Source organism: Macrobrachium nipponense, chromosome 18, assembly GCF_015104395.2.
Source record: "Macrobrachium nipponense isolate FS-2020 chromosome 18, ASM1510439v2, whole genome shotgun sequence".
Lineage (NCBI taxonomy): Eukaryota > Metazoa > Arthropoda > Malacostraca > Decapoda > Palaemonidae > Macrobrachium > Macrobrachium nipponense.
Genome location: NC_087211.1, coordinates 72,813,154 through 72,838,153, shown reverse-complemented (window position 1 = coordinate 72,838,153; position 25,000 = coordinate 72,813,154). Strand labels below are relative to the sequence as shown.

Genomic DNA, 25,000 nt, shown 5'->3' with positions numbered 1-25,000 from the left:
GATATTTCGTGGTTTATGTTTTTCTGTAATTTTTTCCCTAGCATTCTTATTTGATATGAAGTGACAAAGGTGGGCGTTCCGCAACTTTAGTCCGCACATCTGCAACTTGCAGAACCCGTTTTTGGTTGCATACTTGATTGGCCGCTACCACGTGCCAAAAGTAGCAGGTTGCGGAACTCAAAAATTTAATTCCGCAACTGCTACCGTTCGAAAATGAAAAACCGAAAAATGTAACAAGAAATCTTCACATGTTAACTTCTTGCTATTTGCCTGTTTAACGGTTGACCATTGGCCGTTGCAAAGTCTGAGAGATGCGGGATTGAACTTGTTTGGATGGTGCGGCACGGCAGCCTGTGCTGCCACTCCTTGGATTTTCCTACTAGATCTAGGTTTTTTTGCTCCAAGCTTGGAGTCTTGGAGTCTTTTGCAAAAAAACAGGAAATCTGTTATTTAGGTCAAGGTAATGAAATTTATATAATTTTTCATTTTCCTCAGTATCAATTTTTGTATATACAGGCAGTCCCCAGGTTACGACGGGGGTTCCGTTCTTGAGAAACTTCGTCAGCCGAAAATCGTCGTAAGCCGGAACATCATAAAAAAATCCTAAGAAGACCTTACTTTTAATGCTTTGGGTGCATTGAAAACTATGTAAACTGCATTCTTATTGCATTTTTCATAAAAAGAAAACCTTCAAATACCGATTATTTTGCATTTTTGGTGTCATATTTCATCTGCCAGATGAGCGTTGTAGGCGTCGTAACCCTGGAAATAATGTCTGATGAATATAATTGAGAAGCGCCTCAACCTCGGAACGTCGTAACCCAAACCCGCTGAAACCCGGGGACAGCCTGTATATATATAAAATATATATATATATATATATATATATATATATATATATATACATATATATATAGAGTAAAAATACAATATAAGGGTACCATTGTATCCTTACAAAGTATTTTTACTCTGTTAAGGCATTACCCTAATGGAGGAAAAATAGTTTTTTCCCACTATTTTGTGTTTAAATCAATAAATGTGTTAGAATTTCTGTTTCATTAAAAGAGCTACTTATTTTGAAATGCACTTTGGTTGTGCTTTACAGTAAAAGTAACAGTAGCGGAGGTGCTGGTAGCGGTTTCCAAAAGTTCAAAAAGTTGCAGAAGTAGCGTTAGTGGCAACCACCTCTCAAAGTTGTGGAGATGTGGGGTGCGGAACCAAAATTTGAGTAGCAATGCTATGGGAGAACGATTTGTTTGTTCCATTTGACAACGTCTTTGAGGGTTGTGTGAGAGAGAGAGCGAGATAGTAAGTTTCGAGGTTGGTGGCGCTGTTAGGATCGTGTAGTATGTATTTGTGTTTGTGGTTTTCCGAAGAAGAGCAAAAGAGAGTAAGAGAGAGACAGGTTGTAATTGGTGGATGGATGGTTAGCGATTGAATTGCTTGTTGGTGAGTCAGCCAGTCTTGGATCAGTGTCTGGACTGGACAGTTTTAGGGAGCGGTCTGGAATTTCTTGATGGTCGTTTATTGTGTTTTTTGGAATTGTTGTTTTGAGATTGTAGAATTGTTGTGCCTGTGTTGTTAAGTTTGTTGTGCTTGTGAGTTTCTGTTGTTTATGAACTGTTGTAGATGTGTTCTAGAAGTTGTTAGGGGGTTGTGTTTGTATTAACTTGTTGTGTCAATTTTTTTTTATGTTGTTAGTGATTGTTTGTTCAGTGGTATTTTGTGGTATAGTTGTTGAATTGTTGCGTGGTTGTAGTCCTTGGTTATTTGTTGGTGTTGTGTTACAACAGCCATATCCAGCGGACATTGCAGCCCTTTGCCCTGAGTGTGTCAAGTATATGGCGAGTACATTGTGTTTTGAGAGTTTTTGTTTTTTAGCTTGTGATCCCGCCACATTATTTATTGGCGCCCAGCATGGGGCTGCTGGTGTGGTGGGTTGTGTGATTGACGAAGGAAAATGACTGAAGTGGAGAGGCTGAAGGACGAGTTGCGGTTTACGAGGGAAGCTAAGGAAAGATTGGAAGTAGAGAATGAGAGGTTAAGGGTAGAGTGTGAGGAGCTGAAGATCGAGTTGGAGGAAATGAGAGGAATGCTAAGGAGTGCAAAAGGCGAAATGAAGGAAGTGAAAGGAGCGGAACAGCGGATGGTTGAGAAGGTGGATAAAAAGTTGGGATCAGTGATGAGCAATGTGCAAGAGATGGCGAAGGAAATGATGAAAGGGTTTTTGGAGAGGAAGCTGTCGGAGGTTGGTCTCCTGGGTCTTGTGACAGGCCAGGAGCAATTAAGAAAGTGAAAAAACAAGTGGATGAAAGAAGTGTGAGTTAGGGAAGTGATGTGGGTGTGGTAAATGAGGAGAAGAAAGAGAAGGTACAGAATAGGGATAGATCAGAGCAGAAAGGTAAGAAGGGAGTTGAGAGTAAAGAAAGGGCTAAAGGGAAGAATATTAGTAAGGATGGTAGGCAAGATAAGAGGATAATGAATGAAGATGAGAATAGAGTTGAGAGCAAGGTGCATGATGAGAGTGATTTAGATAGTGGTAAGTGGGAATTAGTAAGTAGGAAGGAGAGAGGTAAGAAAGGTATGACTAAAAGTATGGATGTGAGTATTGAAGTAGATTCATTATATTGGGAAGAGGGTAAGAAAGGTCAGAATGGAAGTAGCAAAAGTGAGTGAGCAGGAAGTAAGAAAGGCGGTGTATATGAGAGGTACCCCAATGTGAGAAGTATGAAGAATATGGTAGTAGGGACATTGGGGACTTTTTTAGAGAGTATGAGAAGTATTGTGTGGCTAAGTATGGAGATAACAAGAGAGTTAGGTAACTTCGTGACGGGATTTTTGTTGACTATGTATGGAGTAATGATGAGTGGAACAGGCAAAGAGGATAAAGAGTAGTGTTCGATATAGGAGAAAGCATGATTTTGAAGAGACAAGAATGAATGTTGGCGAGTTGTCGTAAATGTATGTTTGCAGGTTGGAAAAAGTTTAGGGATGAAGGGATAAATGAGAGTAAGGAGTTAGTGCAAAAGTTATTGGTGACTGTATCAGAGAGCGTATGCAAGTTTATGAATCCAAAACGTAAGAAGAAAATGAGATGGAGAAATGAAAGGTTGACATGAAGCGACATTTTAGAAATAGTAGAGGATTATGAGTTAAATAGGTGTATGAAAGAAAGTAGAAGTATTAGCATTAAGACTGAAGTAGCTGAGTGTGTACCAGAGTTTAGGAGTTATAGGGAAGAAGTTTTGGAAGGGCCGAGGTGAATGGCAGAACAAGTGGTTGACAGGAGTGTGAGAGCAAGCAATGTAAGTTTAGTAGAACCTAAGAGAGATTGGAGTCCAAGCATTGGAAGAGTAGGGTCAGTTGGTCATGCACAAGAACAGAAGTGTTACAGATGTGGGAAGCCAGGACACAAGAAGAATGAATGTCAGTGGGTATTAGGAGCGGGCTTCAGGTGTGGGCAAACGGGACATTTAGTGAGCGAGTGTAAGAAAGATAAGATATTAAATGTTACAGGTAGGGCACGTAGCGAGTGGATGTTGGGTACCCGTGTGAATGTGGTTTGCGGCAACTGTGGAAAGAACGGGCATTATGCTAGGATGTGTAAGGAACCGCGTGTGAAATGTGGAATGGAAGGTCATGTAGCGAGTGTGAGTAGGCAAAAGAGGATGAGTCAGGCTGGGAATATGGGAAACTAGGTGTTAAGGGGATTCAGTTGGGTGGGTCCTCTAGTATGCGACAGTATGTTCAAGAGAATGCGATGAGTGAGTGGTTGAAAGTGAATATGTGAGCCGAACATCTGTGAGCAAATGGGTCTGGGAGATTGGCAGTTAGTGTTGGTTGAGTATGGAAGAAAGCAGAAGTTAAAGAGAGGGAATGAAAGGAAGAAGAATTAACTGCATGATAAGGGTGTTAGTGCTGGAGTACAAACAGTTGATAAAGCGTGAATAGTTGTGAGGGAATGAATGATACATATAGCGTGTGTGGATTTGAATTAAGAGGGGCAAGTGAGATTTCAGTGGGAAGGGAACCAAGTAGTAGGGAAGTAGTTGATAGTATGGATGAAGCTTTCCAAGGGTTTAACAGAAGTATGGATGAACTGAGTGGTTTGGCAGCAGAAATATGGGAGATATTAGGACAAGAGTTAGAAGGGGTAGATGAGATGGTGAATGGGATTTTGGAGGACAGTAGCGAGGGAGATAATGTGAGTCTGGAAGAAAGTGGTATGGAAGAAGCAAATGGCGATGCAACTGAGAGAGTGTATGAGGTGCCTCAAACGAGATCCAGGGGGTCTGCATCCGAGCATCCTCGGGTATTGCGAAAGGAAATTTAGTGTGAAGGTTGTGTGTGTGTAAGGAGACATTGTCAAATGTGACTGGGGAGGTAATATGGGGGAATGATCTGTTTGTTGCCTTTGACAACGTACTCGAGGGTTGCGTGAGAGAGAGAGTTTTGTGGTTGGTGTTACTGTTAGGATCGTGTCATATGCAAGAGAGAGAGAGGGCGCAATTGGTGGATGAATAGTTAGCGATTGATTTACTTGTTGGTGAGTTCTGGGTTGTCTGCTGGTGCGGCTGCAGAGTCAGTCAGTCAGTCGGGGATCAGTGTCTGGACTGGACACTTTTGGGCAGCGGTCTGGAATTTCTTGATAGTCATTTATTGTGTGTTTTTTGGAATTGTTGTTTTGCTATGGATATTGAGATATTAGTTAAGTTTGTTGTGCTTGTGAGTTTCTGTTGTATATGAACTGTTGTAGTTGTGTGTTCCAGAAGTTGTTAGGAGGTTGTGTTTATATTAACTTGTCATGTCGTGTTAATTTTTTTTTTATGTTGGTAGTGATTTTTTGTGCAGTGGTCTTTTGTGGTATAGTTGTTGAATTGTTGTGTGGTTGTAGTCCTTGGTTGTTTGTTAGTGTATTGTGTAACGACGGCCGTATCCAGCGGACAGAGCAGTTCCTCACCCTGAGTGTGTCGAGTATATGATGAGAACGTTTGTTTTGAGAGTTTTTGTCTTTTAGCTTGTGATCCCGCCACAATGCCCAGCTCTGTGAATTGACGCCATCCCCTCTAACCCTCTGCACCCTACTACCCTACATAACTGAAAGTTACCCAATATTCTGAGGCTATGATAAAAAATCAATCTTTAGATCATGTTTATATCACAGAGTGTCAATCACTGAAGTGGCGATCTCCCTATTGAGTGTGTGACCTCGAGCGGCCATGTTGAAAGGACTCGGCCCAGTTCATGGTGCTATACCTTATTACTTATTATTATTTTTACTATTGTTATTTCTATCTTTGTTAGTGTTATTATTATCTCATTATTATTACTATTAATATTATTATTTTTACTATTGTTATTATCATTATTATTATTGCTGGTATTATTATTTTTATAGTATATTATTATTATTATATTACCAGACCCATTTTAACAAGATCTAAGTAGTATCTAGCACAAATGGTTCCTGTAAATTACAGGACTTTCTTAGCATACATTCACTAAGCACTAACTAAACAGTTATGTTCAATCACTAAACACTAACATTCGCAATGTACTTACCTCACTAAACACACTTTCTATACTCTCACACACTAAACACACATTTGCTATACACTCATACTCACTAAACACACATTTAACATACACTCAGTGAAACTCAACACTCACTAGCCCGTGGTATACACTGAACACTCAATAAACACCAAACACTCAATAAATGCTCCGTATATCACAAACAATCAGTAAACTTTCACTAAACACTCACTTAACCCTAAACATTCATTAAACACTAAACACTTACTAAGCACTCACTATACACTAAACATTCACTAAGCACTAACAATACACTAAACACTCATTAAACACTAGGTACTCGCTAAACCCTAAATTCTCATTAAACCTCTAAACACTCATTAAACACTAAACAGTGAATGAACATCCACTCATCACTCAATAAACGCTTACACACTAAACATTCACTAAACACTAACATTCACTAAATACCCGCTAAACATTCACTAGACCCTAAACAGTCACTAAAAATCCACTGAATACTTGCACTCTAAATATTCACTAAAGACTAACATTCACAAAAGTTACTAAAACCCTAAAGACTCACTAAACATTTACTAAACACTAACATTCACAAGACAATCACTAATCACTAACATTCACCAAATACTTGCACACTAAACATTAACTAAAACCCTAAACACTCACTAAACATTCACAGAAAACTTACACACTAAAAATTCGCTAAACACTACATTCACAAGACTAAACATTCACCAATTACTTAGTAAACATTAAACATTCACTGAATACTTACACAATAAACATTCACTTAACATTAACTAAATACTTACATACTAAACATTCACTGAATACTTACACAATAAATATTCACTAAACACTAACCTTTTCAAGACATTCATAAACACTCAATAAACATTCACTGAATACTTACACAATAAACATTCACTAAAAACTAGATTCACAAGAAATTCACTACGCACTCGCTAAACATTCACTAACATTCACAACACATCCACTAAACGCTATAAGCACTCACTAAACATTCACTGAAAAAATTTATACTCGTAAACATTCACTAAACCCTAAAAATTCGCCAAACACTTACTCATTAAACATTAACGATAAAAAAAATTTCAAAATCGCACTAATCCCGTTCAATTTGTAGGTTACCAGAGACCTTTAATAATGGCCACAAGTCTTTGCAGCGCTTCCCTGGTGGAAGACCACCGAACTTCGTATTACTGGTATTGAGATCGCAACTCCAGGTATATACTCTCAATGGTTTATATGCAATATTATGAATACTGATAGCCATATTGATCAAAACAGTCCTTGTTACAATTACCATACACTCCAAATTATTGCCCTACGGTCTCAATTGTTTTGGTCAAGTTAACCTAGGTGAAAGGCAATCACCTTACGGTTGGCAGCTCTGCATCGAACCTTGGACATTAAGGATCTAGACTTTTCGCCGCATGAACGAGTCAAGCTAAATTTGTGGATGGTGCGGCGACCATATTATTACAGGTTTCCATTTCACTGGTTCTCGCTAGATTTAGCACATTTTGAGATTTTCTGCCATGAAAATTTTGTATTTAAAGCTGTTGTTTCTTATATATATATATATATATATATATATATATATATATATATATATATATATGTGTGTGTGCACATAATTGCCCCCGCTCGCGAGTGTGTGTAAAATCACCAACGAGCAGCAACCTTAGTTTTGAAACCAATTTATCTAGAAGTTTATTTCAGTGAGTGAGGATGACGATAGAGTTGAATGTAGGGTGAAGAGAGTATTCAAAACTTTGGTGCAGAGAAATAGACATTACCAAATTAAACGGCCAGTGGTTTAAATAAAACAATAGTAGGTGTATGAATACATTTAAAGAAATTGTCAATACAAATAATACTGATAATGATCTGCTGTCGGCTTAGCAAGAAGTATCTAGCGGTTTTTGTTGCTCATTTAGCGCTTTAAGAAAACCCCAGAGATGCAATCCCGCATCTAGTCACTCAACCAGTGTCTTCTTTGGTGACACTATTGTATCGTGACGGTGACCAGACGGAAGTTTTAGGTGGTGTACAAATTAGAAACCAAATGTAACTTATAATAATACGAAATTAAGGCACCGTTGGTCCTCTCGGAAGCAAGTCTATTTAAATATCCTTGGAGGATATGAAGTCAACCGCTGCTGCATAGCCTACATAGCTTGTTTTCTGTAAGTACAGCCATCATTTGAAATGTTGGATTGTTAAGGACTCTTTGGGTATTCTGTAAATAATATGAATGTTGTAGTTCTATCAATACAGCGAAGAAAACCTGTCGCTAGAATATTCTTTGTTTTGCCCTTGTTGTATAAGTAACCACGATTGTTAGCCTAGTGCCGCAATATGAGTAGAACATGATGCTTTAGTTTATATCATTAACCTACAGTTGTATAGGCCTAGTGACTTGGCCCAAGCAGACCTTGCATTATTATCTGAATAATACTGTTGTTTCCGTACCCGATTGACCAAAATCTTTGGCAGAAGCCCATTGTGAAACCTTGGAGGAATAATGGATTGCGAAACCCGCATTTTGGATTGATGAAAACGAAAAAGTGACGTCCCAACAGCGATGGCTACCTTTCCTAAATCCCCCCCGATATCCTCTTCTAAACTTTGCTTTACATTCTTCAAACATTAGTAACTTTTGGTAATTGTTTTGTGATTGAACAGTATAGAAAGGTGTGTACTAGGTATATAATGCAGTGCTGAACAGTATAGAAAGGTGTGTACTAGGTATATAATGCAGTGCTGGTGAGATAATCTGAGAAGTATAACGAGGTAATGAGAAATTTACCCTATTTTGCTTATACAGCGCAGTATTGTTACTTTTAATCCCGAGGGTCTAGCAGTACCCAAGGTATATAGAATAAGGGGTATATAGAATAAGGGAGAGCCTCCCTTATTCTATATACCTTGGTAGTACCAAGACCACCGAGAAGCACTAAACATGGCGTCACATAAATCATACGACAATGTTTATTACGAGGAAGACCACCGAGGTACGACTACGAGCCCCATGGAAATTGAACGTGCAAACATTATACAAAAGACGGTAAAATATTATATCGGTAGTATATTAATCTAATCGTCTCAAACTTTCTCAGATTATCTCGTCATTTTCCATATTAAAAAAATCATTAATAAATATCTCTGTACGGAGCTCTTCTTTAGAAATACGTAACTTCAAGTTTTTTTTTGTCCTTGTGGGGGGGGGGGGGTTGGAGGGAGGGAAGGAGCGGGGTTTTGACGGTTTCATGCATATATTACCAACATAAGTGGCCTTACCTGTGGTTTTATTGGCAACGTCGCTTATTTCAGCTATGGATGTTTCAATTTCACTAAACCACGAGCTGATGGCATCCAGGTCACCGGAGGCATTTTTGAAAATGGAACAGAGATCAAATACGCAATTGTCTGTAACGAAAAACTGTGTATGAGAATTATTCCTTGAAATAGTAATAACTGTGCTGTTTTAATCCTTGACCATTTAACCTTGCGTGGTTAGAAATATAATTGATACCTATTCACAACAGATTTCGGTACGTATTTTTTACCACGTCTTGAGTGCCTGTTTAATGAAAGTTCCACCTTATGGTGAAAACTTCCTTACTAAAAATAAACGCTTTAATTACTATGCACAGTGTTCTGTGCAGTTCTCACTGTTAATAGTAGGTACACTAGTGCTAGGAACTCCAGATGAAGTTGTTGATAAAGAAAGAAAACACACACCCAATAGGACTGCTATCGTGTCCTTCGTCAGTAGATCTTGCACGCTGCCAACAGTTTCTCTACATCTGTTACGTAGCTCATCCCCGTTTCCGTTCATAGTGCAATTTTTGTCCTGTAGGACGGGAAGGAACTATATGCCTTGGAATTATCGCAATTTGTCTTTTTATTTGGGGTTAAAATCAAACCAATTTTTAAAAATGTCCTTCATATCTTAGAGTTTGAACTAGATAAGACAGTAGCTATGTTGACAGCCCCATTAGCTTGTATTAATTATGAATAAAATACATATCATGAGAAGATAAGGATAAACATAACCATTTTATTTTCATAGATAGGATAGTGGGTATCATGTGTTTTATGGTCAAGGTAGGAAGACTAAAAGAAACCGAGCTGCTTAAGATGCAAATTACCATACCCTTACTCCATCCTCGGCGGTGCTTATCACGTGACTCTGGCTGATGTTAGTGGAACAGCTGAGCTGCAATTGATAAATAATTTATATATATATATATATATATATATAATATATATATATATATATATATATATATATATATATATATATATATATATATATATATATATATATATATATATATATATATATATATATATATATATAATTGTGTACATCTCAAAGCACACAGCTGAAACAGGCCAAAAAATTTCTAGAAATATAGTAATGACCGTAAAATCACCCGAAAAAAAGTCATCGTTGGTTGGGGCTAGGGAATGAGAGAGAGAGAAGATCTAGACTAATTACCAGCGAGACCTAGAGAGAAATTGGAGGCTAAACACTGGAACCATATTGAGACACATCAGAAAAGCGTAACTTGTCAGAATGATATGGTATATTATGAGGATGTGGAAGTCTCTTCCATCCTCTGTATTTTTCGCATCTCCTAAAAGTACTTTCCTGCCGCTTTTCAATTGCCGATTGCGTGAATGCATGTAAGACCCTACCAGTTTCTGCCATCAGTGCTGCCTATGTCGATTATATATATTATACCAACAGAATAATAAAAAAGAAAACAGAAAACTCCTACCTCCCATGAGCTCGGGAAATGTTCCCCATTTGGGAACCGTTCCAGTGAGGATACAGTTCGATCTCTTTTTGTGAAGTCATTGACGGTTTTGCCGTCGTAGAATCCACACAGACCGTACAAAGACCCGTGGAAGTCGGGAGATGCCCAGATCGCCAGAGACGATCCACATTTTTCCACCTGGGAGTTATAAGAAGATATCTTTAATTACGTCGTTATCTTTGTAATGATACAGAATTCGATAGCCTATATGCTCGATCGGGAGCCCAGGGATGATATCTGGTAATTCAGGGATGCTTATTTCAAATTCAAGTAAGGAATGTCTAACACCCCCAGCCACCCCCTTAAACTTAGCGACGTCAGTCTGACTAAAATATGAGGCGGGGGCGGGGAAGGAGTGGATACGGCTGAAGGCTAATTCGCGTGATCAGGCTGAAGGGGCGAGCCAAAACGATCATCTCACAAATGTCATATGTGTTTTCCTACAGTATGCTTTAATGTCATTGGTTTGTTATTACAGCGCACTACTTATTCCTAGGGCAAAACGTACTGCGATTCTACTCGATCCGAGTAGGCGAATACAGCTGTTGTACCTCCAGGCAAAAACCGGGTGGTCCTTGCTTCCTTCTCTCACCAGTCTTGGAATATAGTCGGGAATCTCGTACAGTGCGCCATTTACTGTAAGCTGTCGGAAAATGAGAACGACAGAATTGACAAGCGTTGTAGCATGGTTTTACATCTACACAATAATATTTTTGTCGAAATGTATTTTTACACATACTCAATAATATTTTTGTCTAGAAGCATTTCAAAACTTAAAAAGAGAGGGTTTATAGCATCCATCATCATCAAATAATGAGAGCTGAGCAACCTGGCGAAATTTTCTTTTGAAATTTTAATAATATAACGAAAGTGATGTAGTGGATATTAATATTCCTCGTAGTGCTCATATTGTGAAGGTTTGATACGATATTGACCTTGTACAAATCTGGCACCTGCCGTCCAAAAGCGCCCATTTCGATGAGAGTCGCCTCACTGTCCTGGAAAACACTCGGTCCCACACAAGATGCTCTCCCCCAACACTCGCTGGAAAATGAGCAACGGAAAATATAATCAGTGAAGTCAAGGAACAAAATAGTTCGGTAACAATTTGCAGGTACTTTAAACGCCTTATTTATAAATATTTGCACCATTGTCCGCAATTTTGCTTATAAACTCTAGCCAGATTATTTCTTTCATACGTTAACATTGGGCATCAGTGCATTAAGATTGTGCCTAATTTTGAAAACTCAGTAGACCCATCTTGAATAGAAAAGGATTTTAAGGAAGATGGGAGATATATCAGTAACTGATTCTTGCTTTGCTTTTTTTGATGGGGTGGGAGGGAGGGGGTTGGTGTCGATTGTTGGAAGGGGGAGGTTTGGCATCCGAGATTCACAAACTAATAATTGCCTCTTATCTGGATCTAATAATGTCGAGAGTTTGCCCTTTAACTTTCCAGTAGTCGAAACCAAATATGATTTGGATGAACAGGAATTCTGACGTTCTGTTAAATCGGAATTTGGTACTACAGTATAGTGAAAGCGACCCTCCCTAAATTTACGGATATAATAATAATAGAACAACATGAAACACTTTAAAGGGTCTATGATTATTTTAAGCAGAAGAGAAAGAAGGTCTGATTAAAATTGCCCCTGATTTCTTTCAAGCAATCCAAAAAAAACACATGCAGTTCATTATGTACATGAACTTGGCGCTGACTGCATATCGAGGCGTTCTGGAAGTGCCTTCTTGAGCCAGAGAGTATTCACAGGTCCCCTGGTAATCGTAGAACCACCCGTCGAACGTCACCAAGTGAGAGCCCCAGTAAGCACTGCAGAACGTGCCTGGGACAGAAACAGATTTGTTAGTGACGACTAAACAGTCGATTACATCAATTTGTCCTGCAGCCTTGCTTATGTTTATGCATATCCGTTTTGAGTTTACATTGTTCTTTTCAGTCATGTAGTGACGTACCAGTGGATAACATTACGAAATGCGTGCCTCGTCGTACTGCTTATTGACTACAGGCGAAAGATAACTTATTGCTTTTGATAGCTTTTCGCCTCCCATTTTTTCAATATTGTAAACGAGTGCATCAGCCATTCCTAACCTTAACCGAGCTCAGTACAGTGACAATAAGGCCCCGTCCACACGGTCGAGCTTTGGTCGACGAACTTTGTGCGATGTGACGTCAGAAGCGGAGAAACAGCGAGAAAAGTCAGAACTTTGCCGCAGTTTCTCCGCTTCTGACATCACATCGAACAATGTTCGTCGAGCAAAGCTCAGCCGTGTGGACGGGCCTTAAGGCACTTCATTTCGAAGTCTAATTGTTCGCTTGAAGATGAAAAACATTGAAAACTCACAATTCCAGTCGATGTATCCTTTCTGGAGCCATTGTCCTTGTATGCAGTATACCTTGAAGCACCCAGGGAGCCGCTCGGCGTGGCTGTAACTCTGCCCGTTAAACTCGCATCCTAAAAAGTGGGAATTTCTGCTTGAAACACTTTTTTTCTATCTCAAAAGCGAGACGTTTGATTTTCATTTCGAATTTGCGACTTGTTTTGGGTACATTGGTCGTTTTTCTGACATTTCTCGATCTCTTTCTCTGTATCCTCCCACAGCTCATGTCGTCAATATTACTGGCACAAATAAAAAAAAATGGCCACGTTCACGGTAACACATCCCCTTAACGGCTAATTCAAGATTAATATCCGCTCCCTTCATGGCCTCCTGAGATTTCACTAGACACATCGGAAGATTGAGACGATTAACCACCTTGATTACCTTACTTTCTACTTACCCTTGCGAGACGTGTTAACAGTAGAATTGACTGATGATGGGGCCAGTGAAGATGCAGCAGTGGCGTTCAGTACAGACGTCTGCCCCCTAGGTAGGATGATCTGAAGGACGATGAAGATGAAGAATTCCTCTTTCCTCATCTTCTCTTCTGCATCTGAAACACCGATACCTGAGAAAACTCTCTCTCTCTGTGTTTGTGTGTGTGTGTGTGTGTGTGTGTGTGTGGGTGGGTGGGTGGTGGGGGAGATCAGAAATTGCTTGGAAAACAACCGTAATTCCAGGCTTAACTAGCAAGATAGCTAAATTTGCAGATGACACCAAGCTAGGTGTAAATGCAGCATACCCAGATACAGTGGAAAGTGTAACAAATTATATATCTAAAGAAAATAGGAGAGTGGTCAAAAATATGGCAAATGCCTTTTAATTTGGAAAAGTGTAAAGTGTTACAAATAGGAACAAACAACGCTCATGCCAACTATATGCTGCTTGGGAATGGCATAAATAGTGTAGAACAAGAAGAGGACCATGTAGTTATTATTACCAAGGAACTTAAAATTCACAAAACAGAGCCTAAAAGCGGAAAAGAGGGCACAGAAACTAGTGGGATACATGAAGAGGCAGTTCAAATACAGAAACAAGGAAACAGTACTGCAGCTCTACACATCAATAGTTAGACCTCATCTTGAATATGCAATGTAGATTTGGTCACCAACACTAAGAAAGGACATAAATAGATTAGAAGGGGTGCAAGCAAGAGCCACAAAGTTAATACCATCCATCAAGCAAATAGGTTACAAAAATGACTAGAGAGCCTGAACATGTATGGCTTAGAAACACGACGATTGCGAGGACAACTATAGTGCGTTTACTTTTCTAAGATCGTTGTGGTGTGGCTTGTACAGATATCATACGTTGCCAATTTTCATGTTATGGTAATCATATTAGCTTCATGGAGTCTATTGAAATAGTTTTTATTTCTTGAAATGTGATTCTTTGTTTCCATTAGATATTTTGAATATATCTTATTTCGTATATTCTTCGTTAAAACCTGTTTCATTAATGAAAATGAAGATGTGGCATATTTTTTCCCCGGCGATGCCAGATCTGAGTTCAGGGGACCTATGGTTTTTAGGAGGATTTAAAAGGTCATGGTCAATATCATTAAAGGATACTCGCACTTGATCACCCACTGTGAAAAGTATAGACAGCCCAGCCCAAGTGACTCCCGTAAACGTCTTTACCCACCACCTGAGGCCAAGGAAATAGTCTATAATTTCCTGAAATACTTCATTTTATAAAAACATCTTGAAGGTCCTGTAACTGATGTTTCGAAGGCTATCCAGAGAACATCTGAAGCAAAAAAAGTGTTAGAAATGACTATTCGTAGACTTAAGAAGCAAGAGAGGCGGGAAATATAGTGGAATCTCCAGTGTTTCAAAAAAGAAAAGAGAAAGTGAGTTCTGTGACTGACTTGGATGATTTTGATAAAAATGTTATGCAGAGAAGGAATTAGTGGTTGTCTTTTCCAAGGGCATAATAGATCGACTGACATATGAATTTATGTTTAAAGTCCAAACACCGGAGCCAACAGGTCACTCAGCGCATCTATAATTATAGAAAGAGAAAGAAGGAATAGCTAAGTAGAATCGGGGGAAAAAAAAGTTAACAGGGAAGAAGCAAACCCTTTCCCTCGACTCCCAAGGTCTAAAGCGAATCCTCCTAAGAAGGATTATATCTGCGGGAAGCATTTAATGGGACTTACATACCCGGAGATATGACAACTCTACCTTTTCTACCTGGCCCCACCCTAGCGATCTTAGAATAGTAAATGCACTTATAATAGGAACATTCACAATACTGAAAGACATAACAAAAGTAGACAGTAGCCTATTTACAGTAAACGAAAACCAGACAAGAAATAATGGATGGAAACTAGAACTGGAGATATAACACATCCAATTGTAGGAACTTCTTTATATACAAGTATGTGACACATGGAATAAACTGCCACCAGAAGTTTTGGAAAGTCTAAATAGTCGCAATTCATCCCATCCTTTGATTCTCCAAGCTCATGAGTTGGCTTTTTCGAAATTCTTCCAAACACGATTCTATTTCGTTCTGCTGGGTTCCTGCCCATGTGGGACTCAATGGTAATCAAAAGGCTGACGGAGAAGCAAAAAGGATATGTAATTAAAGATCAATGAATATCCATGAAGTTCTTTACATTGACACAAAGTCTCCTATCCGAAGCTATATCCGCCACAAATGGCAGGAGCGATGATCCTTAAACCTCCTTGCCACAAATAAGAAACTGAAGGTAATTAGACCTGATTTGGATTTTTGGCAGTCTTCATTTCGAGAGATAGGAAGACTGAAATTGTTTTAAAGAGACTCCGTATTGGTCATTCCCGATTGTTATTGTTTTTGTTTAAGATTAAGCTGGCCTTATGCCAGCACGGGATCTTAAGCGCCTCAGCAGCGTGGTCGGTATGGTGTTGGCGCACCAACTCGGTGGTCGCGGGTTCGATTCTCGGCCATTCCGTTGAGGAGTGAGAGATGTGTATTTCTGGTGATAGAAGTTCACTCTCGACGTAGTTTGGAAGTCACGTAAAGCCGTTGGTCCCGTTGCTGAAAAACCACCGGTTCCATGCAATATAAAAGCACCATACAAACAAACAAGCACGGGCTCTTGGCAGGTGGAAAGGTGAGTTTTAAGGATATGAGGTGAGCCTTTATTATGATCTCGATGGAATATGCAAGTTAAATGTGGTTTTCAAATGTGAAAGGTTTAAAGATGAACAGGCAAGGTTACGAACCCCTATAAACCCTAAGGAACCCATCAGTGGGAGAAAAAGATCTATAGTGGCGAGTCCTGGCAAGTGAGAGATAGCCAGTAAGCAGTGTTGCCAATTGGTTAGTCTAAAAATACTCAAAACGCATGATAAAAAATCCCCAAAAATCACAATTTCCACAAATATATTTTCTTTTGAATCTGTAGGCCTTACTAATATAGAAATTATTCAGTATGCTTCATATAAGTGTATGCAAACTAATTGCAACAATATAAAGGTTTACTCCCCTTTGTTTTTTCTTCATAGATGGAATTTATTTTTCTAGGAATCCATAGGACAGCTAGATAGGCTTTTATTTAAAGGCTATATCATTATTATTAACGGTTATAATTTACTTTTCATACTAATATACCGGGGTATATTCTATAAAATAATGATGACAATGGCAACAGCTAGTACTGTTCATAGTGAAAACCAATGATTATTAAATAATTCACAATATGAAAATGTTTTCATTAATCCTGTAGTAAATAAAAGGCTAATTGTTCTTTATAAGAATGAAAATGGTTCATTCACTGATCACATAGATATACTTGCATCGATGCATTACAAAAAGGAAAAAACTATCCAGAGCCAAAAATCCCCAAATTTGTACAGAATATCCCCATCGGACACCTAATATCACCAAATCTAGGGATAAATCCCCATATCTGGCAACGCTGCCAGTAAGGAAATCGAAAAAGTTATCGTCGTAGAAAAACGGAAGAATTCCCGATTGACACAGCTTGATGCTTGAAGGAAGTGAGGCTCCAGTCTGTGCTCGCTGTGATTGTTTGTATGGTGTTTTTACGTTGCACGCTGTGACTGCCTTTGAGAGTTGAGCACATTCTGGCGTCTTGCTCGATAAATGGCGCTCAGTACTGTCCGCAGGAAATTTGGTCTTCCAGGGAAACAACTACCTTATATTTAATTTTAGGAGATGGTGTTGATGTCAATAACCTTGTAAAATTCTTAAAAGAGACTGATATATATGATAAAATATGGCTTATTTTACTAATATCTAATATTTTACCTATCACCTATAATATATATTATAAAATTTGACTTATTTTACTAATATCTAATTTTACCTATCACCTAATGCATAAAGCGTATGCAGTTATACTTTATTTGTATTTTAATATAAAAATGGATTTTAAATTTTCATTTTTTATATAAGCATTTGTACGTGTTTTTTCATGAAATATGGTTTTTACATTTCTATGGGGCTATCATCACCTTCATTGACATTTCATTAATCAGTAAGTTATCTCCACTACGACGCTGTGCTGAATGACCAAAATAGGTCCCAGTGCTTTGTTTGTTTGTTTGTTTGTTTGTTTGTATGGTGCTTTTACGTTGCATGGAACCAGTGGTTATTCAGCAACGGGACCAACGGCTTTACGTGACTTCCGAACCACGTCAAGAGTGAACTTCTATCACCAGAAATACACATCTCTCACTCCTCAATGGAATGCCCGAGAATCGAACCCCCGACCACCGAGGTGGGACGCTAATACCATACCAACCACGCCGCTGAGGCGCTTCCCAGTGCTTGGGCTTGTCCCGAAGTTTCATCATCCATCCATCCATCCGGCAATAAGGTCCCTAATTATGCACTTGCAACAATATAGCTAATTAGATGCTTTCGGAATCTTTTGCTTGATTAGGGGAGATAAAAGTTTTTATTTTTAAGGTATGGACACACACACACACCAACACACGACACACACACACATATATATATATATATATATATATATATATATATATATATATATATATATATATATATATAATGAAAGGAGCCCATAAAAACGCCAAAATATAGAAAGAAAATACTAAGTTTCAGAGACTGCTGTCTCTCTCTTCAGGTAGATGAAGAGAGAGACAGCCGTCTCTGAAATATATTTTCTCTCTTTATTTTGGCGTTTTTATTGGCTCCTTTTATTATATATATATATATATATATATATATTTTTTTATATATGTGTGTGTGTGTGTGTGTAGTGTGTGTGTGTGTGTGTATGTATAATATAGGTGTCTGTGTGGACATAATTAAGCAGAAAAAACTTTCAATTTACCTGCCCTCTTGTCCCTTGTGTTTCCCACGTGCCTCCAGACAATTCACATACGTCGTTGGACGTTAAGAAGACGCAGATTCCTCAGCAATGAAATCAGATAAGGATAGAACACACCATACTTCACAGACAACAATGTAAGAGTGGCACTGTCCTCTTTGTTCACTGGTCGGGATATATAAAATTTGTCGCGTACAAAAAAAAAAAAAAAAGGACGCGCTTGCCTAGCTCACAACACTTGTTTGGAACAACACATGTTTACTCGAACCTACACTTAAGCACGTGTGGCGTAGATCATTGCCGCTGTTTTCATCCCAAGTTGATTTTTAAAGCTACGTGTTTATTTATTATCATTAATATTGACAATTAAAAGCTGCAGTAGTGTTAAAATATATATATTTTGTACAGTGCGAAAAATGACTAGGAGACTTTCGGATACTGCTCCGTATCCTTCTTCAGTTCAATCCTACTTTATATAGGACTGAAGAAGGATACGGATCCGTATCCGAAAGTCACTCCTAGTCATTTTTAGCATTTTACAAAAATATATTTTTAACACTACTGTGGCTTTTAATTGTCAATATTATAGCCTCGTTACGGAGGTTCCGTAGTTCATTATTATTATTATTACTCAGAACGTGAAACAGATTCGTTTGAAACAAACCCACAAGAGCCCTTGACATGAATGGCGAGCTTTCAAAGATGATGGTGGTTGTTAATTCATCAGGAAGAAGTGAGAGGATGTGAAGGGAAATACAGAAAGACGACATCTCAAGCAAAAATAAAAAATCAAAAAAATAAATAAATATATAGAAATTGTTATCACTGATCATTTTCCTCCGTCGGTCTTATTCTGCATCTGGTATTAACTTCTGTTCAGTTTGTAAGGAAAGTTTGAATTCGAGGGATGGAATAGGAAAATGTGCTTGAGAAGGAAATAAAATGGCGGCGACCCTTGGAACAAATTAACGGCAACAAACAGACCCTCGTGCATAATGTTCTTTCACGAGGTTTGCAGTTCAAAGGAATATTGGTTATACCGTTTGGTTTCCGCAGCAGTGGAATTACCAAAATATTTGCCGATGAGGTTTTCCCTTTGTCTAAAGGGGAAAAGACCTAAACTTTTAGATTCAAATACGAAGCATTCTGATGACACATCTCGTCATCCGCCACGACATTTTGGTTCGACTATAGAATCTGTTACGGAAATAAGAAAATATTAAATATATATATTTCAGTCTTATTTCATTCAACTTTGTTTAGTCTTGTTTTCTTTTACAATGGAAGGAGTAACCATTACACGAGTTATCTAAACTTTAAAAGATGTAACTTAAAGAGAAAGAGGATTAGTTTTAAAACCAGTCTTCTGGGTTCACCATATGACTAATATATTTTCACAACACTCGTGTTACGATAGTTACCTCTGAAACAAATCATTGGTTCTTTATCTTCCTGGAATTGTTCAGTAATAAGGCCTCAGATGTTAACTCACAAAGTGGCTTCCTCACGAGATACTAAAAAAATTAGGCATCTTTTACGAGAGAGAGAGAGAGAGGGGTGTGGGTGAGAGAGAGAACAAATTTTGCAGGTGTAATCGTCGCTACACACCTGAATATTGTTCGTGACTTACCATCAAAGCAATATTCCCGCTCTGGCCTCCAGAACAGTATCCCGACTGACCGTGACATCAAAATATCAGTATGTATGTTATATATATATATATATATATAATATTATATATATATATTATATATAATATTATATAGTATTATAATATACACACACATGTAAATTTTAGCTGTATCGTTTGTTGATAAATAAATTCACTACCTTATGCTACTTCTTTCATGGTTGATATTTATTTTCTACTTTTATTCCATTTATTCCTGTGAATGATATTATTCTTCATCTACTGCATAAATTCATTATATTTATAAATATCTGTAGTGTGTATATATATATATATATATATATATATATATATATATATATATATATATATATATATATATATATATAAGGCCCATTAAATCACTCTGGTTTAAAGCTAAGGACTATATTTCGGTGGACTAGCTTCCACCCTTATCAAGCAGTAAATGACAGGAGTTACATTAGCAAAATATATAGTGGGATATATCCCGTGGGTGATGCCTTAGGTCACCGCTTAGCCGACATTGGTTCTTGGGGGCACAGTTTACCGTGTCGAAAATGCAGGCAATGGTTGCAGGTCCACAATAATATAGCATGTGAGCATATGGTCTTTAATGGACATTAAAAGCTTTCGAACCTTGTACTAGGTTCATCTTCAGTCAAGTGAACATTATGACTAAGAATTCGTTGAAGTAAACTTCTGAACAGGACAATTCCACAACGAAGAACAATGCTATAGTCTCCCATGCTTTTAAAAACAACCATAGACCGAATTGGGATGGATCTAACATAATTTTTAAAAATAACAACGTCCAAACAAGAAGACTAGTGGAAACCAGCCGTTTGTTGGGGAAGACCCATTAGTCAATTTTTACGGTCTTAAAAACTTTGTTAAACATTGTGATTTTAAGACAAGCTCTGTTTTTCCTCTGCCTGTTACTGCTCCTTCTTCTGCTCTACTCCCTCAGACAGAATACAGCACAGGGGACGTGACGTCCAGCAATGTTGCAGCCGCGCTGCCAGGGGAACACCATGCAACATCAACAACGTTATTGCCTAGTTGGGCTGTTGAGCGCTTATTTCATTTGCGTTCTTCGTTGTGGAATTGTCCTGTTCAGAAGTTTACTTCGACGAATTTTTAAAGTCATAATGTTCACTTGACTGAAGATGAACCTAGTACAAGATTCAAAAGCTTTTATTATCCATTAAAGACCATATATTCACATACTATATTATTGTGGACCTGCAACCATTGGTTCTATTAATTGTGCTAATCTGCTTCATCATTGCCTTAAGGAAGACTTTGTCTATATGGTCAGTCCCAGAATCCATTGGAAAGGTTGATCCTATTATCTTGTTGTTTTATCAGTGAAGATTCTACCATCTGGCTTTTTTATCGACAGCTGCTCTTGTATAAAGTTCGGGATAAGTTCCAATCCATGGTATGGTTTGTGTTATTCATAAGATGGAAAATTGCCAAACTATGTTGTCCATATCTAACTGATCTTTTATGTCGAGTTAATCTTCCCAAGAGAGATTTTCCTGTAAAACCATAGTATGACTCAGCACAATCCCTACAGAGGATTTCATAAACACCTATGTCTGTGGAAACTGGTTTCTGCTGAACGTTGATTACGAATTTCCCTAGTGTATCCGGATAAGTTAAGATGAACGAGTTGAAGGGGCCCCAAGGTTTGTGTGATCTCTCGTAAATTGTCCATGTGAGGGATTATGATTTTGTTTGTGTATTTTTCTTTTTCTTTGTTTTCTGTGGGTTTGTAAAAAAATTCTCTTCGCTTTAGGTATGGCTTTTTCTATTATGTGATTGTGGTATTTTAACAATCTAATTTCTGATTGTTTCAAGTTCTTTGTTAAGGAAATGTGGGGAGAAAATTCTCAGGGCCCTAAGAAATAAGTTACTTGCTGTGCTGAGTTTAACAGTTATCGTTGCCATATGGCGCTGATAATGGGGATATGGCACCATAAGCACTATATATCAGACTTTCGGTTAATGGCGGTTTTCACTTATCAGCACCCTGCCTTGCTAATAACCGAGGTTAAGGCGCTTTTCAATTATATTTATCAAAAATTATTTCCAGGGGTACGACACATGTTCCAGAGTTACGACGCCTACAATGCTCATCTGGCAGAAAAAATATGACACCAAAAATGCAAAATAATCAATATTTGAAGGTTTTTTTATGCAAAATGCAATAAAAATGCAGTTTACATAGTTTTGAATGCACCCAAAGCATTAAAAGTAAGGTTTTCTTATGATTTTTGGTGATGTTCCGGCTTACAACGATTTTCGGGTTACAACGAGTCTCAAGAACGGAACCCCCGTCGTAACCCGGGGACTGCCTGTATATATGAGTATATATATATATATATATATATATATATATATATTATATATATATATATATATATCGAGCAACCAATGTCCTTTAATATCTAATTCGCTCTACCTCGGAATTAAATTAATATATTTTCATATATGCTTAACCGAAGGGGAATTTTTTCTCGATAATAGACTTGCCTGGACCAGGGCGTGAACCCATGGATCCTTTCAAATCCAGGAACGTCAGTGAAGCTTTTACCTACTACACCACCCCGAGAGGCTGAAAGTTCATGTTGCCTCTCACCCTCATATACCTTTCGCGCGCAGGTAATTAGTTGGTTTGGAGACAACATCAACCCACCTCGACTCCGGTAGTGTTTGTAGTGCTTTTGACAGCACGTAGCCAATCTATAAGTCATATCACATATAGCATATGCCTTGGATATCATACTATGCCCCAACTTCTAGGTCATAGACCCATCATATAATCATAATAAATTATCTAAAGGTAAAAGTTACACACACTATATGATATGACAGAGTTCTGTGGTACTTACACAGTTCCTGTTAAGGCAGCACTACTAACATTTCCTGTACTTTATAGTAATGTTTTTGTTAAACTTTTATCAATAGATATTATTTACACCCCTGTCTTCGGTTTCTTCGTGGTCTGATTTAATTTTCCCAGTGACTGCAAAGTTTTTCTTGATTAGGGTATTGCTCAGTTGAGTATTTTATTCATTATAATCAGCATGCATAGGAATTGGTCATTTGAGATTATTTGCCTTTTGGGTTTACAGGGATGATGAACATTGTTCAGGCTAAGTTTTGAGCTGTGGAAACCTGAAGCAGTTCTATTAATAATGAAAACTTAACATAAGTTTACCAATACTGTACTTACAAGGCCTTCCTATAGGCTTTCTCCTGGTCTATCAGGCTGGCCTTGAGTTATTTATCAGTTAAAGCATACAGTATAGTAGATATTTTATGAATATTTATAGGTAGCAATATACTGTGGTGATGATAACTGAAAATCCTTATGATATCTTTAGAACATTATGTTATGTTATTGTGTAAAACTATTTTCCATATAGCAAAATTGACGTGAACGAAACGAAGTGATAAAAAAATGTCATACACAACCATAGATATACATTACCAAATAGATAGGAGACACCTATCACTAGTAGTATCGCATAAACATAGTCCTTAAATTATTATTTCAGTATCAAGTTGAAGGTAGTTGACCTATTCCATTTGTTAAATTTTACAGAAAACATTGGAATCTCCCAAAATGCTATCAAATTTTAAAAAAAAAAGAAAAAAAAAATATCCTAACAGTGTGAACCAGGCGACCTCACTCTATTGCTTTTGATGTTATGTGCACGGGAATGTAATGTCAATGTGTCATTTATCGGTCTAAGAAACATCCCTCGATGAGCGAGAGAATTACTGCACTGCATTCGGTGCAAGTTCCTATTGGGGAGATATCAAGAAAGCTTAATAAACCGGAGAGAATCATGCATAGATGAATCAAATTGTTTAAAGAACGGCAAAATTTAGAACATGGGCCTAGAGGTGGAACACCTCGAATCGCCACAAGAGAGCAAGACAATACAGTAGTGTAAATGTTGCTGAGCAACATTCATTTGTGAACTTTGAATTCTAGTGCCTCGTCATGACATTGCTGAACCAGAAATCATAACTAGCTCTACGCTTATGACTGGTGTCTTATGAATACTTTAGGTGGAGAGGAAGAGATTTTTAAATCTACACTTGAAATCTTTGATAGTTGTCTAATGAATAAGCAAACTTATCTTTGATGGATGAGAGATTCAGTTAGGCTTACTCTTTTTGTTTTGTTTTTTATCGGTGGCCAGTGAATACAACGGCTAGGGAAGGAAACAGTTCAATGATGCATGCATTTTTTCTTCAAAACCTAAAGAATACATTTTATTGGGAGATACTTTATTAACATTGGCCTAATCCTTCCATCACTCCTATACGCCACCCCATCTCTTCTACATCTCAGGCGACTCGAACCGACTTCTCGATACGAACTCCATCGCGTGAAAGCATCACTAATGATAACGGTTATTTTAAAATTTCCCACACCAACAACGGACGCCATAAAATGCATGTTTATAACATATTTTCTGTTCAAAGAAGCTTTATCTTTCATTCCACAAAATATGTGCATAAACTCGTGTTACACCCTGTAGCCGTCAAAGAGCAACCGTTGATTAAAGCAGTAGGTTTTTCTTGAAAAAAAAAAAAAAAACATGAAATAGACTTAAACGAGAACGTCACCTCTCATTTCTTATCCTTTCAGCTACTTATAATATGCTTATGGTAGTAGGTCCCTACCCCCCTAGGTAACATTGTTGGGAAACTAAAACTTAATTTTGAATTAATTTCTATTTAGAAGAAATGAATAGCTACAGAAAGATCAACCTAAGAAGCTTTAATGAAAATAAGCCTTTCTTAATGTATTCGTCAGTTTTGACTCCCACAGCTTTCCAACGTGTCCAGATGAAACAGGATGATATGCAAGGAATTCGATAAAAAAAAAATAAGACAATTATATTCGTTTGAATTTATTTTTTAGATTGCTTTTTGAACTTTGAATAGCTATGGTCAGTGAATTATGTTAAGCAATTATGAAAAAGGATAAGAAAAGAAAGGCGAACATGGCTAATAAAACAAGGAATAACGGGAATAATCAAATAAAGCAGATTAATATATATATATATATATATATATATATATATATATATATATATATATATATATATACACACACACACACACACACACACATATATATAATATATATATATATATATATATATACTTATATATATATATATATATAATATATATATA

The 25,000-nt window shown here is 37.6% G+C and overlaps 1 protein-coding gene across 2 annotated transcripts in view; it reads right to left on the bottom strand.

Annotated features, from left to right (window-relative positions):
• Positions 1-18,275, bottom strand: part of LOC135197157 (mucin-2-like) — a 19,927-nt gene extending 1,652 nt beyond the window's left edge. For both annotated transcript variants that reach the window (XM_064224137.1, XM_064224136.1), the window contains exons 1-10: positions 18,127-18,275; positions 13,213-13,365; positions 12,776-12,886; positions 12,115-12,256; positions 11,348-11,456; positions 10,921-11,055; positions 10,374-10,550; positions 9,743-9,805; positions 9,328-9,439; positions 8,884-9,012 (exon numbers count right to left, since the gene is read on the bottom strand). In XM_064224137.1, coding sequence (XP_064080207.1) covers positions 8,884-9,012; positions 9,328-9,439; positions 9,743-9,805; positions 10,374-10,550; positions 10,921-11,055; positions 11,348-11,456; positions 12,115-12,256; positions 12,776-12,886; positions 13,213-13,351 — 1,117 coding nt within the window. In that variant the 5' untranslated portion in view covers positions 13,352-13,365; positions 18,127-18,275. The remainder of the gene's footprint in view (positions 1-8,883; positions 9,013-9,327; positions 9,440-9,742; positions 9,806-10,373; positions 10,551-10,920; positions 11,056-11,347; positions 11,457-12,114; positions 12,257-12,775; positions 12,887-13,212; positions 13,366-18,126) is intronic.
• Positions 18,276-25,000: the final 6,725 nt, after the last annotated feature.